Genomic DNA, 17586 nt, shown 5'->3' with positions numbered 1-17586 from the left:
ATTCACACGAAAATATACAGTGAAATGTACAGTGTGATTCGTTAATATCTTAGTTGAGATCTTCAAAGAATAACGATGAGCTCAAAATCTTGAAAAAAACGATATCTAAGGAAAAATCGTAAATCACAATATTTGTTGTCCAGAGCCAACAGAACTTTGTCTTGATACAATATTTTATATCAATGAGAGTAATTAAAACATTTAGGAACCCAGGATGAAAGAACCACCCTGCATAATTAATTTTGTACCATTATATTCCACAAAATATTTTCATTCATCGTATGACGACTATCGACTATGAATTGAAAGTTTTTTCTTGGTGATACGTGTTAAAAAAGATGCTTCTTTTTCACTTGATACAAAATGTATACCTATATTATTTTATTTCTATTTACACTTTTATTAGTATTTATAGTAAAACACTGATGAAATATTTGTTCGTAGGCACTGGAGAAACAGAGGAGCAACTGAAATTAGCGCACGACCTCCTACATTCCGGAGGTACAATTTTTGGACTATAGCCCCTTCTTGCTTGCAATCCCGCTTAATCGTACATTAATTGTAAAACGCAATTCATCCCTGTACAATTACTTAAAACAAATTATCCCTGTACAACGTTATTCCTTTAATATCATTGTAATATCTTGAAAAGTAGGAATGTTTCTAGGAATTTTTTTTTAACAAGTACTGCAAGTAAATCAATTTATTGCTTATTATAGTTAATATGTAAATATTGAAGAGCGTAGCAAACAATTTTGAGTCTACTTTACCCCTCCGGTTTTTGCGGATTTCTCCTTAGAGTCTCTGTCAGTCTGCGACAAAATCGATATCCTCTCGTTGACAGTGATTATCTTATACGGTTAATATAAAAAGATATATATATTCTCAAAAAGTAGGAGCGTATGTCTATCATACTATGTATGGAAATTTCTATATCTGAACGAGTAACGAAATTGTCGAGCGTTGAACAAATATGCAATTTTTGAAAAAATGAAGAGAGCTCTTTAACTTATGAGATCCACACGTGATGCGAAAGAGACAGATTTTTTATATGTAGCAATTGACCTGAACACTTGTCAATCGGGTATATAATTTTTCTTATCTATCCGTTGCCAAATTGGGAGACATCTTTGTAAGAAAAACATGATTGATCAACCTTTTGGTGACCCATAATTTGTAAATAATAACAAAATTTATTATCTTGCCCCTAGTTAGCTATTCCTAAACTATATTGCAATTCCCCAGCTCCCATGAAACTACCATTATCAGCGATCTTGCTTAATTTTTCATGCAAATGATTTTGATACTGCTTTATTGTTCCTGGCATTCGGCTTTACGGTCGCACTTCTCGGTTCTTTTTTGCGTTTGCTAGAGAAAATATAATCTAACAGCAACGTATGAAACTGAAATATTATTTCGTAGATCGAAAATTCATCGAGCAGCCGCTGAAACCAGCACCACCTCCGATCATAACGGTACACAAAGCCGGTGGATACAGTGGATACAGTTCCACTACCACACAGGGTCATAATTACAGTAGCTCTACCACCAATAAATACAATTCCTCGAGTTCATCTTCCTATAAAGTAAGAGGAACAGAGAAACTAAATATTTAATAAAAAAAGATATAGATAAACTGGTAATAGATAAAAAAATAAGTATTTGATACATACAATTTCTCTAGGCTACAGACTCCAGCACAGAGAAGCGAAATACCAAGAAATACGGACTCGATAGCACCGGTAGTCCATCTCGTTCTAGAAGTACGACAAAGGAATTAATTTGTACGTTAAATATGTTATTTCCACCTGAAAAACTGTATGACCAAGTGAATTATCTAATAACTGGTTTTATTTAAATATCGTCTTTAAAGATCCTCCGGATGACTCGATGAGAGCACCTCAATTCACGAAAAAATTAAGCGATCTTACTATCAATGATGGAGAACAGCTGGAACTTAACGTAAACGTTGACGGTGATCCAGAGCCACAAGTCACCTGGTCCAAGAATGGCAAGGCAAGTACTTACATGTATACATATTAAAAAAACTAGAGAACTTATCGGAATCCTCGAATTTTGATATTTAAATTTCATAATATTCAGTACTTCTATAACACTTTGTAGTAATAAATGTGAATTCTATCACACTTTGTAATACAATTCTATTTTCTTATAAGGATAAAAATTAATAAGCTTTCTCCTCCATTAGACGCTGAGTTCGTCGGAAATTATGAGCCTGAAGTACAAAGGCGGAGTCGCGACTCTCGTTATCAATGAGGTATTCCCTGAGGATGAGGGTGAATATACTTGCCAAGCAAGCAATAGCATCGGCACCGTAACTACCTCCTGCAAATTAACCGTGAAACGTAAGTACAGTAATCAGGATAACTCGTGAAACGAGAAATCGTACTACGGAAAAAGGGCGGAATAATTAAATAAACATGTTCGTTGCAGCCATGGCAAATGCAGCCGCGAAGAAAAAGACCGATGACAAGCCTCCAAAGATCGTAGATCACGTAACCAGCATGTTTGTAAAGGATGGCGAAGCCGTGACCTTGAGCTGTCGAATAATCGGCGCGAAGAAATTCGACGTGATCTGGCTTCACAACAACAAGGAAATCAAACCTAGCAAGGACTTCCAGTACAGCAGCGAGGCTAATATCTATAAACTGAACATTGCCGAAATCTTCCCTGAAGACTCTGGCACTTATACCTGCGAGGCATTCAATGACGCAGGAGAGAGCTTCTCATCGTGCACATTAAACGTACTTGGTACGTTAACATTCATTTCAAAAATTTACTTTATTAGCTTGCAGTAAACGCCGATAACCGATCGATATGAAATCTGATACAGTGATTTACGAAAGTATTTTGCTTTCAGTTCCAAATGAGGAACCGAAGAGTCCAGTCTTCACGACATTCCCACAATCTGCAACGGTAAGCGAAGGCGAATCGGTTACATTCGTATGCAAGACTGAAACCGCGCCTCTGAAAGGTAAGCGAAAACATTTATTTTAATCGTGAGAATTCGAAGCACAAAATTTTACCAAATTTTATTAAATTTATTACATTTATTACATTATTATTATTCTTAACAATACAGTAACGTGGTTGAAAGACGGAAAAGCGCTCCCAGAATCTAGTAGCAGGTACCTCTTCAGTTCAGACGGTGACAAATCGTTCGAGTTGCGTATCAAAGCATGTACAGCCAGCGACGTGGGTCAGTATGTTGCTCGTGCGATCGGCAAGAAGGGTGAGACCAATGCTGCTTTCGCCCTGAACGTTACCAACGAATAATGAAATCGTTGATTTCGCGCGTGTCAAAACGCAACACGACAAGGTTTGATAAGATCTGTGTATATATGCAGTTTTTATTCTTCCCCTTACCTCATCCAAAGTTTCGCCCTCATCCTCATATCTCATGTATTTTAAGATAGCATGTCGATTCACGAAATTTAATTATTTGTTTGTTTTAATGGGTCTCTTTTCAACTTCTAGAATATTATCGGGAGGACAACAATACGAGAAAAAAAAACTGTAAAAATGAACTATATAAATGTGCGACTTGAAAATAATCGCGGTCATAGGCGACGTAACGCTCGTGTATAAAAGAGAAATTGAAAAACTATTGTATTCATGCTATTCTATATGTAAATTATCATTTACTTTTTGTGTGCTTATCATATCGCAAAAAAAATCATGTCATTATATGATGAAAGAAGAATCTAAAGTGTTAAGCAATACGGATAGCACGCGCAATCTATACGCTAATACGAGCTTTGCTGTATACACGAATTTGCATATTTTAAGTACACAATCGTACACAAACGGCAGTTAAATTACAAACAGGAAACTTTCGCAATAGTCAGACTCAGCAGGATAACCAGCATCCTCGTACGTTAAAACAACAATAACCAATCTTGCTAGATGACTATACGAAAGAGTTTAACACTGCCGAAATGTACATCCTTATTCCATGTAATCGTACGCACTGTCGTGTTATACATGTTTGAAGACTGCTTCCGTTACAAAATTTCAGATAAATAAAAAAGATAATTCAAATATAAAAGTTGCGGACTTTTTATTTTCCTTTCACTACTTCCCTTATGATTTCATAAAGTCGTTTACATCGTATTCAAGTAAAAAGATTTTAATTACGCGGTATTGTACAAAGTACGGGGATCTATGATATTAAAGCAATTATATCGTGGAAAAATATAATCTACGAACTGGTCGCACACCTCCGCGTGTAAATGCAAATATTGATTATCATTTTGTTGACTGACATTATTTATTATCATTATACCGATATTAGCGGACTGCAGGTATCTTAACTGAAGCTTACAACTACTTTCTACATCCACAACATACGTCCTTAGTTCCTTATGCTCTATAGATCGTTTTATACATTCTCCACTCTCACAAATAGAGTCGTCTTTTGTAATCTCGATTCTTGTAAGAATCATTTCGTCTAAATCTTCCTCTTCTACAAAAATCATTAGAAGTTATTATAAATGTAAATATAAAAGTAAAAATATCGTCAATATCCTTTTATGCAATATTTACCTTCAAAAAGTAGCATTGTATCACACGTAAGAAATGTATTTATTCTTTCAATAACATCATCATCGCGTATCAATATAGTTTGCCAATAATCTTCTCTGGGATAATAAATATAAACGGATGATTTCAACACATACAATTTTCCATTTAGAACACAATGAGGAGGAACATTGGTAAAACTCTCAGGAACCTGTTTGCCTTCTTTCCAAATACCTGAAATTGTTTGCGCATTAACATTGGAACTTTCATGAATATTTTCCACATTTCATAATGTAAATTTTTAACCTGTGTGAATATCAAGAATATTGACTGAATATAATTTTAATCTATGCCTTCCCACACCACCAACTATGACCAACTTGTTACCAAGAAACACGGCAATCATGTGCCTTCTTGGAACTGGCAACGTTGATTCATAATACCATTGTTTAGATAGAAGACAATAACGTGAAATAATATTATTAAATTGTGTGCCTCCTAAACCTACGTTTCCTCCAACTGTATACACACTGAAACCTAAAGCAATATTTTCAATGATTAGAAATGTGTTTCTTAATAAAATGTGCAACTTAATAGAAGCACACCTCTACTAATAACTTGCATCCCAAATAACCATTTGCCTGGATGTTGAATACTTTTTAATCGTACACGTTTATTTAAAACATTACCATCCCAAGTACACAAATACCCAACCCTTGTCTCATCTTCATATGTTTCATACATAATTGTTCCCTTTATAAACTTAAGTTGCCTTCTTTGATTGATATGCGCAATATCTGAATTCTATAGTTAAAATATTTTATATATACTATAGAGATCACATATAAATAAATATGATAGAAGATCAATATCATTTACCTTGTGATGCTTTATCCATTCACTTCTTATATGATGCAAATACGATTCTGAGGAAACTCTTATATTAACGTTGTTTAATAACTGAACAATATCATCTGCTGCTAATTTGATAAGCGCATCTTCAGGGATTTCCTCAAACCTATCTAAACAGACAGACATACAAATATCTTGTAATGCCTTTATGTTTAACTCTTTTGCTAATAACCATATATCGATTACTTTCTGTGGTGACAACCACTGTAAAGCTATAATATTTACAATATCATTTGTTAATTCATCAACTATAAACAATGCGCTCAACTGTAACAAATTCAATAACCCTGTAAAATGTTTATCTTGCATAAACTTTATCATAGAAATTTTTATGGGTTGATAATGAATATTTACACATGTGTCAGTGTGAATCCAATTAACAAAATTCTAAAAGCATAAAAATTAAATAATTACGACAATAATACATAAACATTTTTCTACGTTAGTTGATATAAATCATAAAAATAACCTGTAAAGTACATTGAGCAATGTTATAATTAATAACATGTTCCTGGCTATGAGAATCACTAAAATTATGTGAAAAAAGTGACGCAAAGTAGCGGCTTTTACTTGCAAGCTTTTGTCTGTTCACTCGTATATGTTTTTGTTTAAGAACTAGGGTTAAATACTCTCCCATGGTATATTTTCAATATTATTTATCTAATAAACCCTTGTTTAATACGTTTTCAGAAGTTATCAGTTGTTTCAACGTTTCGATTCAAATATGTTGTTGCAAAAAATTGTTGTTCGAAAGAGTATAGACAACTCTTCAAAAGGGCTAGAATACAGATTAGTCATTATAAGTAATACAAACCGCGAACTAAGTGAGTACATGATTTAATTTGTATTTCGCTTTAACTTTAGAAGGTTCTGTTTGAAATTTTGATCACAAATATTAAACAAAAGTTGAAATGTTGTGTTAGTCATGTTCGTTTTCTCATCATGGAACATAATCGTTGGCTATGAACCTCCTTAGCTTTAACAAAATTTAAGAAATTTTAAGAATATTGATAATGTAAAATAAATAACAATGATCAGTGAACATACAGCAGAATTTATTTTATGTCTTACTAAATCAGATGTTGTAATACATAAAATAGATCTCAATATATGTATTATCTGGTATTATATAAATAATAAGTTAGTGTTCATATATATTATAACATTTAGAAGTAATTTTATTTGCAGTGTGACTATTTTTCTATCAAACAGAACTGATAAAATGTATAAACTATTATAAAATGATATGATAGGGTAGTTTGTAAATTTATATAAAATTTTTGCTTCTGATTATCCCTTTTTAAATCTTTAATTTCATAATCATACTCAATCTCGATTTCAATCATTAATAGTGTAATATATGCAACATCAGTAATACGTCCTATTACTTATGTAGCCACATAGAAATAATGCTATGACTGACAACATATATTGTCCTTAAATCATATGACATAAAAATATATTGATACTGGATCTATCTTACATTTTCTCTGTGGTTAAAATGGAATCGTCAACCCTACTCTTTGGAATGGTTGAATGTTGAGTTGAATCGCACAATCGCATAATCGCAGTGCGGACAACCGTTTTTTGTATTAAAGTCAGAACTTCATATACGCTTCGCGTCGTTAGAATGTAAAGATCACGGACTATTAAATTTATGGCTGATTTAAATAGAAAACCTTTGAAAACAATTCGAAATGTTGTGTAATTCATATTAACCTACGAATAATGTTAATATTTACGCATTTTATTTGATGCATTTCTATAATCTAGAGTCATAATGGATCAAGAATTGATTGAAAAATTTATAGAAGTGACGGGTAAGTAATATACCAATCAAATAACATATCAAGGATTACGAAACTTGTTCCCGTTTTGTACAGAGACTATCTAAAAAATTGGTGAATAATTAATTTGAAATTCATGTACGTTTAACTTACATTAATAAGTTATTTTGTGTTAATTTAAGGGGAGAATGAGGCAACAGCTCGCCAATATTTGTCATTAGCTGATGGAAATGTGGAAACTGCAATAAGTTTAATGTTTGATGGTAGTCAAGCACCTGAACCATTATGTACGGCTGATCCGGAACCAGAAGTGAGACCTCCTATTTTACCTGTGCAAGAAGTATTAGTGCCATCTGGTCCAATATGTTCCCTTCCAAGATTATCGACTAATGTATTTGACAGATTTAGGGATTTTGCAGTAGAAACCCGTGAATATCATCTTATTAAATAGTAGATAACATATACATACATAATGTGATTATGTATATAGTATAATCATTTTGTACTTAATATAGAAAGACAAGAAGAAGAAATGACTCGGAAAGTAGCTGGTGTTAAACAAATATCCTACTGCAAATCAAAAAGATTGGAAGATTTATTTCGACCACCATGTGGTATTCTCTTCCTGGGTTCCTTTATGGAAGCTCGTGAACATGCTAAATCATTAAACCGTTGGTTACTTGTAAATGTTCAAAATCCTCAAGAATTTTCTTGCCAAATCCTTAACAGAGATGTATGGTCCAATCAACAGATTCAAGGAATTATAAAGGATCATTTTGTTTTGTGGCAAGTAAGTTATCATAAAGGACTTGTATTTAAATTTTATCAAAGGAAAAAGACTTATTTAATACTATTGCAAATTTAAATAGATTTTGTCAAATACAAGTGATGGAAGTCGTTATGTGCATCTTTATGATGTATATGAGTATCCTTATCTAGCAGTGATAGATCCTAGAACAGGAGAATGTATGAAAACTTACAATCATATTACAGTAGATACTTTAATATCTGCATTAAATGATATGTTGAGCTCTCACTCATCACCAGAATGTGTATCAAGCAACCCAATTCATTCTAAAAAATGGAATAACTGTACTGCCACAGCAACGGAAGGAAGTTCTACATCTAATTCATCAGTATGTGTAGAAAAAGATTTTTCATTCTTTAATTAAATAGTTAATTTCAATACTTTGATTCTTCATGTATTTATATATTTATAGGATTGTAGTAGTAGTAGTAGTACTACTGTTAAAGCATTTAAGCACACTATTGATAATTTAAATGATTCAGGTAAGCAGTACTTGTTGATTACAGCAAACATTTAATGTATTTCTAATATATGACATTTCTTAAATATCAGTATTTTGTTTACATAATTATTATACAGGTAATATAGATATTAAGAATGATATGACAACTATTCAAAGTACAAGTACAAGTATGTCAGCTGATACATTTGGAAACATAACTAAAAAAAGAAGAATGAATGAATTGGATGAATTAAATGAAAAGAAACAAGAAATAGAAAGTTCAAAGGTATATTGAAGTTAACATATACAATTTAATATTGTATAATTCCGAGTAATTCACATATATTATTCTAGGACGAACGATCATACGAACTGAAGTCCACTCTGAGCAAGAAAACTGGTAAAAAATTATTGCATTTTACCTTTTATTCATATGATTTATTGAGGTTAATAAAAATATATATATTGTTTATATAGATAGTACATCTGCTATAAGACTTTGTCTAAGACTGCCAAATGGTAAGAAAGAAACAATATCAATGTCTGCTACAGATACCATAGAGGTAAGTACAATGAACTTATTAATAATAATGTACTTGGGAACGATAAATGAAAATACACATTAATCTTTATTTTTTTAGGACTTCATAAATACTATGAAGAGTATGGGTTACTCATCAACCGATCATACTTATTTAGTGCCGTTTCCAAAAACAAATATTGGAGCACTTTCTCCACAGATATATTTATCGGATACGATTTTATTTCCAGCAAATACAGTATTTATAACAAAGATATAGTAATCTTTGGTTAGGTAAGTATGCATATATATTTTAACAAATGAATTAACATGTTAAAGTAACGAAATATGTTGTGCTTTTTACAGATAAAATATAAAGAAAGTATTTCCTTTTAACTACTGCATTATGGAATACATCATAAGTTTGATAAAAATTACGTATCTTAATATATATATATATGGAAAGACACTGTCATATTCAATTACCATTTATGTGTAATTGTAATAATCCTATTTGTCCTAAACAATCAAGTGAATGTCCTAAACATTCACGACTATCGTTATAATAGTCACATTTCAGTTAAATATTTTCTATTAAATGTGCAGTAGAATGAATAATAACAGTTTAATTGACTTTTATACAAATAACAACAAAGTTATAATATTCATTTTAAATGACAGGAATTAGAATGCATCAATATAAATTTTGAGAAACTTGAATCCTTTTTTTTCTTCTTATATGAGACAATTCAGTATGCTTCCTATACTATTACGATATATTCTTACATATACTCTTTTGTTCCCCAAGGTAGCCTCGAACATTTTGTATTAAAAATTTTCTAAACTACTCGTCAAAACATCTTCACATAAAAGATACAGAAATTTTAAAAAACCGAACAAAAGTTTTATTTATATTTTTAAATAAAAAGATTATACATTGAATAGTACTTATTTTATCCTTATTTTACATATGTTGTAAGATTTATATAAAATAGAATTATTTAATTATATTACTCTATAAAAATTATATATATGTTTAATACAATGTATGTCAGTTGTATATTGAAATGATTCACCATATTTTAAATAATTATGATAATTTATGATCTACATCTGTTCGTTGCAGAGAAGCGCTATACTTAAATACAATTATTACTTTAGATAGATACATATATATATAAATGAATGTTAAATTAGGTCTTATTTAAGTAAATTAATAATGTAGTTTTATTTGCAAATTTACGAAACATTTTAAACATGTAGTTCTTACCTAATTGTCCAAAAGCATTTTTTTGTGACTTTAGGCAGCATCCAAATATTATTGACACATATTCACTGCCAAACGTTGTTACAATTTGTTGTATGAAGCAGATTACTAATGAACCGAGTGAGTATACGTTGTTTGTGTACGTAAAGTTATACCGGTCTCATGTTCTGCGTAATGAAATGAGAAAGTAATGGAAAATTAAATGTAGCAATAAATGGTGTGTTGATACAAACTAGGATCATGAAATATAAAAGAATAATTAATGTCATATAAAAATATTATAAAATAGTTTCTTTTTTCATATATTGAACATTAGTGATATAATGTCATCTTTGTACGTTAAATGTGGTTCTAATATTCGAGAATAAAAATATATTTAATATACATATCATGTATATAACTATGTTAAAATACAAAATAAATGAAATATATGGTTTTAAGAATTATGTAAGGTTACCATATAGATTTAATAAATAATAATTCAACTTTGTATTACAAGATCACAGGTCATACATATATATCCTATGTAAATTATTGACATTAATCACTTTAAAACGTTAACATATTAATTTATATCTATAATGTAAGTAAATTTATGAAGGAAATTATATATTGCATAAGCCACAATATTGTTATACAACTATAACAATACTTAAATTGCATTTTGTATTATATCTCAGCATTAGAATATATAGAAGAAAATGTTTCTACTCTTAAGAGCAATAAAGCTAACAGTAACAATGAATAACTTAAATGTCAGAAACATATATATGTATGTATATATATACATATATATTATATATATCCATAATCAATTCACAAAAGTATATCTCTCTTTAACATCTGACTACGAATTTATGTAAAGAGTTCTTCTTTCATACCAAAACAATTTAAGACAATTCCCATTGGCGTACGCTTGAGTCCCATACCCTCAATCTTGTTAACAAATTTGTTCTTCACATTCCTTAATCTCAAAGATGCATGTATAAAGGTCACTAAAATATTAACAATATGTTAATACAGATGAATCAATCATTTTTGGATTTTTATAACTGATTTCAGAGCTCCATAATGGAAAAGTACTTTTCTTGGTACTGTTCTTTATATAGAAAAAACTTACCACAAAATGAGAGTAAAATACCAAATAATACAAGAAGGACTGAGTTTACAGTATAAAGAACATAAGCTGCACAAATAATAGTAAGAATTACTCCAACTTGAGGATAAGTTCTTTTGAATTTAAGCAATGATTCTTTTTCACTAAACAAATAAGTACATTCAGCCCATACTGCCATGAGCGCTGATATACCAACAATCATCTTCATTGGATGTACCAATCTAAATAATTAATGTACATTATCAAACAATTTTGTAATCTTCATTATATATATATTTTATAAATATCATTATTATACTTACGCTACAACCAATAAAATAGCAATGGACATATAAAGATAATTGGTTTGATAATACACAAGATTATTTGCTACTCTGTTGCCCCATTTTTCGAAATCTCTAAAATTAGGCAGTTGGAAACGTGAGGATTCCAAAAGAAAATCATATAAACTACGAAGAGGTGGCAGTTCCCATCCGTCACCTATTGTTACTGTTTTATCCATCGTAACGATGTCAAACACAATTTTATATTAAGTTAAATAGCTTAATTTTTACGGTTGCACATCAATCGATCTTTATACGATAAAGTCTTTTGGTATTTTTGGACGATGACGACCAAAACGAACGTCATGCAAGTTCATGAAATACTCGTACCGCAGCTCAAAAATAATTAACTAGATTAGTTGAGATTTTACATGCAATTTTCACTTTTCGTAAAAGAAAGGAGCAAAGTATTAATTATCATGTACTTCAGCAAAAGAATTTATGCACTATACAGATAAACTGCTTCGAATTTCGTTTAAAGGCTATTATCGTAACGTGCGCGTTTGCTTATCTACTGCTAAGTGGTAAACATCGGTGAACAATGTATATATGTAGCTAAAAGTAACGTCATTTCTTATCTCGAGAAAGTCAAATCAAGTGCGTGTTTCAAAATGTTACTTTATCAATCTATTAATTGAATAATAATAAAATTTTGTGTAACTGCATCGGTATAAATATAAATCAATCAAAGTTCGATATAGTTATGTGATTTCGTGCATGTAATAACGTTTTTAAGTTTTCATTAGTAATATATTTATATTTTTTACAATTTTTTCACTACAAAACAGTTGTATCTTTGAATTAACATTTTACATAGATTTATTAATTGTATATATATATATATATGTATAAAATATCATTCATACTTTATTGATTAAAATCATTGCTTTCATGATTAAAAAAGATCGTTGATACATATCAAATATATAGTTTATACAACAAGTCAATTATGTAAAAAAGGAACGTCAAACTTTTCTATGTTGTGCGATAGGTGTTAATTAGTAGCATTACAGGAGTCTACCCAATCGTTGTACACATCAATTGGTTCTGATAACATGTTAATATCGGTTTGAAAATCTTTTAAACAAATTCGACATGAAATTGTTGCTGTGTTTCGACGTCTGTCCCTAAAATCATTATAAAATGTAATAAATAATGTTCTTCATAACTAGAATCTGACTTTACGATGCATTAAAACTTACATTTTAACTTTACACGACTTTTCTTGATTACAAATTGGACACGTGAATTGTATATCCATAGGTACGATCGTTTTGTTTTTTTGTGACGCTTCTCGTTTAGCTCTTCTTCGACCCATTTTCAATAGATATTTATTTTATTATAACGTTCTTCTAAAGATATCAGAAGCTTAAATATTTTGTACGCGTTATAAAAATGATATATTTACATATATTTCGATAGAGATATTAATATCAATCGTGAAGTTATTAAAGAAAGAACTTACCTTCAAATGTTGTCAAGTTAGAATACAAATATAGCCTTGTAATTAGTGTGATGATAACTACGTACTGTTCTCTTGACTAGCGTTCAGGAACAACTAAATATTTAAACTTAATATTTAAATTAAATCGAGCCACCATCGTCCTGTGGGTTTTCACCCTTGTATCCTAACGGTTATAGGGAATGTTTCCAAAGGACTGATTCAGAATTTAGAAGGGGAGGAAAAATCGCAACTAGGATTTATTAGGGATTACATTCAACGCATATATTTTTATCGTAAAAATTGTTAATTATATTAAGTCTTTAATACAAAATTAAAATCGTGGGCAATAAAAAGAACTTCAGATTTTTTTAAGAACACACCAGACAATAAGTAGATCTTAAAATTTGATATTTCGATTTATTCTTTATATAATTAAATATTAATAACACGCGATAACTTTTGAACCCTATTAAGCAGCAAGTCTCCTTGTTTGACCATAGCCTGATATTGCCAATTTTTATTATCTGGTCTATTAGTTTCAACTATCCCACCAACACGATCAACTTTACAATGCAATCTTCCGGCAGCGATAAAACGCGATAGTTCCCTGCAAAAAATAGTTGAAATAATAATTAAATGCACATTATATTAGCAGAGAATGAAATTTGCCAAGCTTACTGATCAATGTATTCTATTGTAACGCCAAATGCTTCAGCCATGTATTGAAGTGTAAGAGATCTATAAGATTCTAAAAGTTGCGTGTATGCGAGAATGCGCATCTCTCTAACGTAGTACCGATAATGTGGGAAAATTAAATAATCTCTACGCAACAAACCTTCGACGTGTGCTGAAACCATATTCATACATAATAACAAATAAAATATGAAATTATCAAGTTTTAATACTGAAATGGAAATTCTTAATACCTAGATTTTTAAAGAAATCAGTATAGTGGCAATTATATAGAGAAAATAAGTAATCTTTTACATCTGGATTACTATGAAGTACTTCCAAAATTTCTGAGCCTTTAATAATCTTATCTCTAAGTTCATTTCTAGGTAAACTTATCATGCTTAAATACACAGTGTATCTCACAAATGTATTATAATCCATCAGTTCATAACTAGTAAACGTGCTAATTGTATCCAAAAAGAAAGTTGCAGCTTCTTTAAAGTCACGTACTGCTATGCAGTATGTTCCTTGATATACTTTTAAACGATTTCGTCTATCCCAATCACCACCTTCTTCTATTAAACTGAAATAAAATAGTGGTACCTACATTCTGTTACATCCATCTTATTTTTCAATGCATACGTACCTTTTAGCTTTCTCTATGTTTCTAGTAACATGATCATGGTCTAGATAAAATAATCCAATCCTAATATTATGAAATACTATGTCTAGTCTATGTCCTAACGATACGGTTTTATCATAAGTTTTTCTGAATGCCGAAATGGCACCTTCCTTATCACCTATTCTACATAAATGTTCTGACTTTTTAAGATTGGCTTCTCTGACTTCCATTTCACCCAAGTTTTTCTCAGCATCTTCAATTGCATCGTCTAATTCTTTCAGTTGTTCCATATTTTTAGCTTTCATTGTAGCTAAAAGAGTATCATCGACTGGCCAATTCAAATCTTTACAAACTTCTTCATAGAATGGAGCCATATCTAATGAAAGAAAAAATGAATTGTAAGTTTATTGAACAGTAACGAAAAAAAAAAAAAAAATGAGATTTTCAAATCAAAAGAAAGGAAATTATTGAATCAAAGGGAATACTATGAAAAGGAATAGTCAGCAATAAAAAGGTTATGTTAAGTGTCATGGTAGTTTTCTTAGTTTCAACTTGCATAAAAGTATTAATTATATTTTTAATATCAAATATTTCATTTACTATAAGTAAAATTCCCTGTTGTATAGATAAACTGAAATTGTTAACTAAAGAAGCAAAAATGCTATCTCACCGTCTGCTTTAATGGCATCTAATAATTTGTTCTTTAAAAATGGATCATCCTTATGTTCTGGTAGACTCAATAAGAATTTAGTTTGAGCCAACTCCAATTTGGGATTCTTTTCTAAACCCTCTTCGTCTAGATTTTCCAACGGCATTTTAAATTGAAATTATAATTACGACACTGATGAACACAAATTATCCAACACACTTTGTGTTTTACGAAGCACGAGCTAAATAATATATAGATCAAACGCGAAAACGTATATTTCTACATCTACTCGATAGATGGCGGGATAAATTCTTTTAGTTTGATTACTCATTACTTATTACTCTTGGACTATATCATTTTTTGGTTTTGTCATAATATTTCTAGATTAATCCAATAATTATATTTTTAAGGAACAATCAACACATTAACTAAATGAAAGTTCGTATATTTTTTAAATGTTTTTTGTTCTTCATTTAAGTTTTGAAGATATACGAACTGTTGGAAATAATAAACACAGGACAATTTTCTTTTAACGAATCAATTTATTTTTTGACACAAACTGCCAATGACTCAGGTAAAGTGAGTCCAAAAAGAGAAAAATGTTTTCACAGGATTCGTTATATTTAAAATTTACAAGAAGGATTGCATAATGCGATTTCATTCATTCACATATCACACAATTCAACGCATACTGACGACTTCGGTATTTCTTTCTCTCCAATGGTGGTTTTGCACGACACTGATCATTCTCTCGATAATATCGTTACAATTATGTTTGGACAGTAACAACGAAACTGACTGCAATATGATTGTTGAAAGGATGCTAAACAGGATTCTAACGAAGCGGTAATAGATTGTTAAAGATTTCCTTTTACTGGAAAGATTCGATATCATAAATTACGTTCTGTACGTGTACGCAAAGCTAGTCAAAGCAATCAAGAAAGAGTCGAGAAAACACGAAATAACAATTAGCATCAATCTTATACGTTAGTCTGGCAAACTTCGAAGTCACATTCGTGACGGTAAGTGACAGCAAATATTTTATTTTTGAATTTCACATTTCAGTAAAAATTCCAGATCGTGGGACGTCGCGATCGAACCACTATATTTCGATTATACTATGAATTAAGTAGAATAAAGGAATTTATTCGAAATCTGTATCTTTGTGTTTTAATTCGTTAAATCGTCCGAATTGATAGATGTTCCCAGATAGTTTTTTCTGTACAAGAACTGGAATTACTCTTTAAGCTTTACATGTGTATATGCATGTGTGTACATGCATATAAGCAGCAATACATACACATACATACAGCCAATAGAGGATCGGTACTTCAAATTTGATAATGAACTTTGTAATTTTGAATATTCGATGTGGATAATCGAATACATGCGACGTTCTATTTCTTCAAAAGAGAATATGCTGCATGGCGAAACAGACGTGTATTCTAAAGAGTATTCCTCGTTTTGAAGAAAAACGTATCGTTTATTGGTAATAGAGACGATCGCACATTCGATCGAAGAATCAACAATCGAATTCGTGTGCACGGTTGGTAAAAAATAAATCGTTGGGTAACCGATGCACCTTTCGAGTACAGTTTAGTTTACCGACCGACTTTCATGGCAAATAACGCAACACACAACATTTAGAATTACGAATCCAACTATGCTACGTTTATGATCGTTAAGCGTACATCGATTCGTTCCTTCGAATGAAAGAAACAGCCCGAATTTTCGTGTATCTGGAACATCACGAATGGACGAAAGAACGAACAAACGAACAACCAGCAATGATGTTACGAATTTGTCGAAGCGAGAAAACAGTGTGCATTTAAATGAGCGTTTGCAGTGCATTCGCCATTGCTCAATTCCAACATGCACGGTACGATATTATCGCTACTTTGTTCGATCGAACATTTTTTCGTGCAAAACGATCATACACGAAAATACGAGCGACTCGAATTTCCAAGCATGTTATTTAATCGTTATCAACGATCGTTGGAGAAAATTTGTCGATTAATCAAAAGGAGCTGGAACTCGCAGTAAAAATTGAAAAAGAAAACGAATATTTATATCGAATTGGTTCTACTCTTATTCGTTGATCGAACGAACGATCGAATCCTACTTTTTTTCCTTCCTCGTCTTCTCTGAGCTCTCGGTTCATTTATTTTTCTCTGTTTGCTTTGTTCGAAAGTTATAAGTAAAATCTGCAAGTTCGTTGCACGTGTAAAGGATCCGAATGAAATGTTTTTAAGTTTGATTTTTCGTGTAATCCCGATCCAATGATAAAGAAAATAACGAAAAGGCGAGTACGAAAAAGAAAAGACGAAAAGCGAGCGTTAAAGGCGAAGGAAAAGAAAGGATGCGAAGGGAAGGATGATGTAGTTTTGAACGAAGCGTCTGGAGGATTATCGCGAATCAATTTTAAGGCGAGAAATCGTTGATCCAACGAGTGACGTAAAAAAGGAAAAGAAGTGGGGGGGG

The 17586-nt window shown here is 31.1% G+C and overlaps 6 protein-coding genes across 48 annotated transcripts in view; 2 read left to right on the top strand and 4 right to left on the bottom strand.

Annotated features, from left to right (window-relative positions):
* The window catches only part of bent (projectin protein bent), an 80208-nt gene extending 76139 nt beyond the window's left edge, over positions 1-4069 (top strand). For 40 of the 41 annotated variants that reach the window (XM_069115537.1, XM_069115536.1, XM_069115524.1 and 37 more), the window contains 8 exons: positions 445-501; positions 1423-1586; positions 1685-1784; positions 1874-2016; positions 2210-2366; positions 2455-2772; positions 2882-2995; positions 3104-4069. In XM_069115537.1, coding sequence (XP_068971638.1) covers positions 445-501; positions 1423-1586; positions 1685-1784; positions 1874-2016; positions 2210-2366; positions 2455-2772; positions 2882-2995; positions 3104-3297 — 1247 coding nt within the window. In that variant the 3' untranslated portion in view covers positions 3298-4069. The remainder of the gene's footprint in view (positions 1-444; positions 502-1422; positions 1587-1684; positions 1785-1873; positions 2017-2209; positions 2367-2454; positions 2773-2881; positions 2996-3103) is intronic. The other variant, XM_069115523.1, reaches the window with a different exon arrangement.
* LOC138181045 (uncharacterized) lies at positions 4057-7079 on the bottom strand. 2 transcript variants are annotated; one of them, XM_069115565.1, is made up of 7 exons: positions 6938-7079; positions 5924-6232; positions 5422-5841; positions 5148-5346; positions 4849-5079; positions 4567-4776; positions 4057-4486 (listed from the first exon to the last, which is right to left on the bottom strand). In XM_069115565.1, exons 2-7 carry the CDS (start codon positions 6089-6091, stop codon positions 4155-4157), a joined length of 1560 nt encoding a protein of 519 aa, XP_068971666.1. In that variant the 5' UTR covers positions 6092-6232; positions 6938-7079; the 3' UTR covers positions 4057-4154. The 2 variants fall into 2 exon arrangements, with proteins under 2 accessions (XP_068971666.1, XP_068971667.1); XM_069115566.1 differs by lacking the exon at positions 6938-7079 and having other exon boundaries at positions 4567-4761; positions 5924-6424.
* Positions 7080-7131: 52 nt separating this feature from the next.
* On the top strand, positions 7132-10446 carry LOC138181046 (UBX domain-containing protein 7). Of its 2 annotated transcripts, none has more exons than XM_069115568.1 (10): positions 7132-7274; positions 7424-7669; positions 7757-8031; positions 8111-8377; positions 8462-8531; positions 8629-8777; positions 8846-8891; positions 8969-9054; positions 9133-9305; positions 9378-10446. In XM_069115568.1, exons 1-9 carry the CDS (start codon positions 7235-7237, stop codon positions 9289-9291), a joined length of 1338 nt encoding a protein of 445 aa, XP_068971669.1. In that variant the 5' UTR covers positions 7132-7234; the 3' UTR covers positions 9292-9305; positions 9378-10446. The 2 variants fall into 2 exon arrangements, with proteins under 2 accessions (XP_068971669.1, XP_068971668.1); XM_069115567.1 differs by having other exon boundaries at positions 8602-8777.
* Positions 8766-12258, bottom strand: Jwa (PRA1 family protein Jwa). Its single transcript, XM_069115570.1, has 4 exons — positions 11698-12258; positions 11399-11616; positions 11160-11273; positions 8766-10445 (listed from the first exon to the last, which is right to left on the bottom strand). The coding sequence occupies exons 1-4, from the start codon at positions 11895-11897 to the stop codon at positions 10387-10389; spliced, it is 591 nt and encodes a 196-aa protein (XP_068971671.1). The 5' UTR covers positions 11898-12258; the 3' UTR covers positions 8766-10386.
* Positions 12259-12478: 220 nt separating this feature from the next.
* On the bottom strand, positions 12479-13348 carry LOC138181200 (transcription elongation factor 1 homolog). Its single transcript, XM_069115873.1, has 3 exons — positions 13184-13348; positions 12921-13070; positions 12479-12845 (listed from the first exon to the last, which is right to left on the bottom strand). The coding sequence occupies exons 2-3, from the start codon at positions 13034-13036 to the stop codon at positions 12713-12715; spliced, it is 249 nt and encodes an 82-aa protein (XP_068971974.1). The 5' UTR covers positions 13037-13070; positions 13184-13348; the 3' UTR covers positions 12479-12712.
* Positions 13349-13547: 199 nt separating this feature from the next.
* Rpn7 (regulatory particle non-ATPase 7) lies at positions 13548-15356 on the bottom strand. The gene is made up of 5 exons (XM_069115868.1): positions 15127-15356; positions 14481-14832; positions 14089-14417; positions 13841-14009; positions 13548-13769 (listed from the first exon to the last, which is right to left on the bottom strand). Exons 1-5 carry the CDS (start codon positions 15269-15271, stop codon positions 13595-13597), a joined length of 1170 nt encoding a protein of 389 aa, XP_068971969.1. The 5' UTR covers positions 15272-15356; the 3' UTR covers positions 13548-13594.
* Between the last annotated feature and the right edge of the window lie 2230 nt (positions 15357-17586).

Source organism: Bombus flavifrons, chromosome 6 (assembly GCF_040668555.2).
Source record: "Bombus flavifrons isolate JBK064 chromosome 6, iyBomFlav1_principal, whole genome shotgun sequence".
NCBI lineage: Eukaryota > Metazoa > Arthropoda > Insecta > Hymenoptera > Apidae > Bombus > Bombus flavifrons.
The sequence above is the reverse complement of the archived record's forward strand: the minus strand, read 5'-3'. Positions and strand labels throughout refer to the sequence as shown.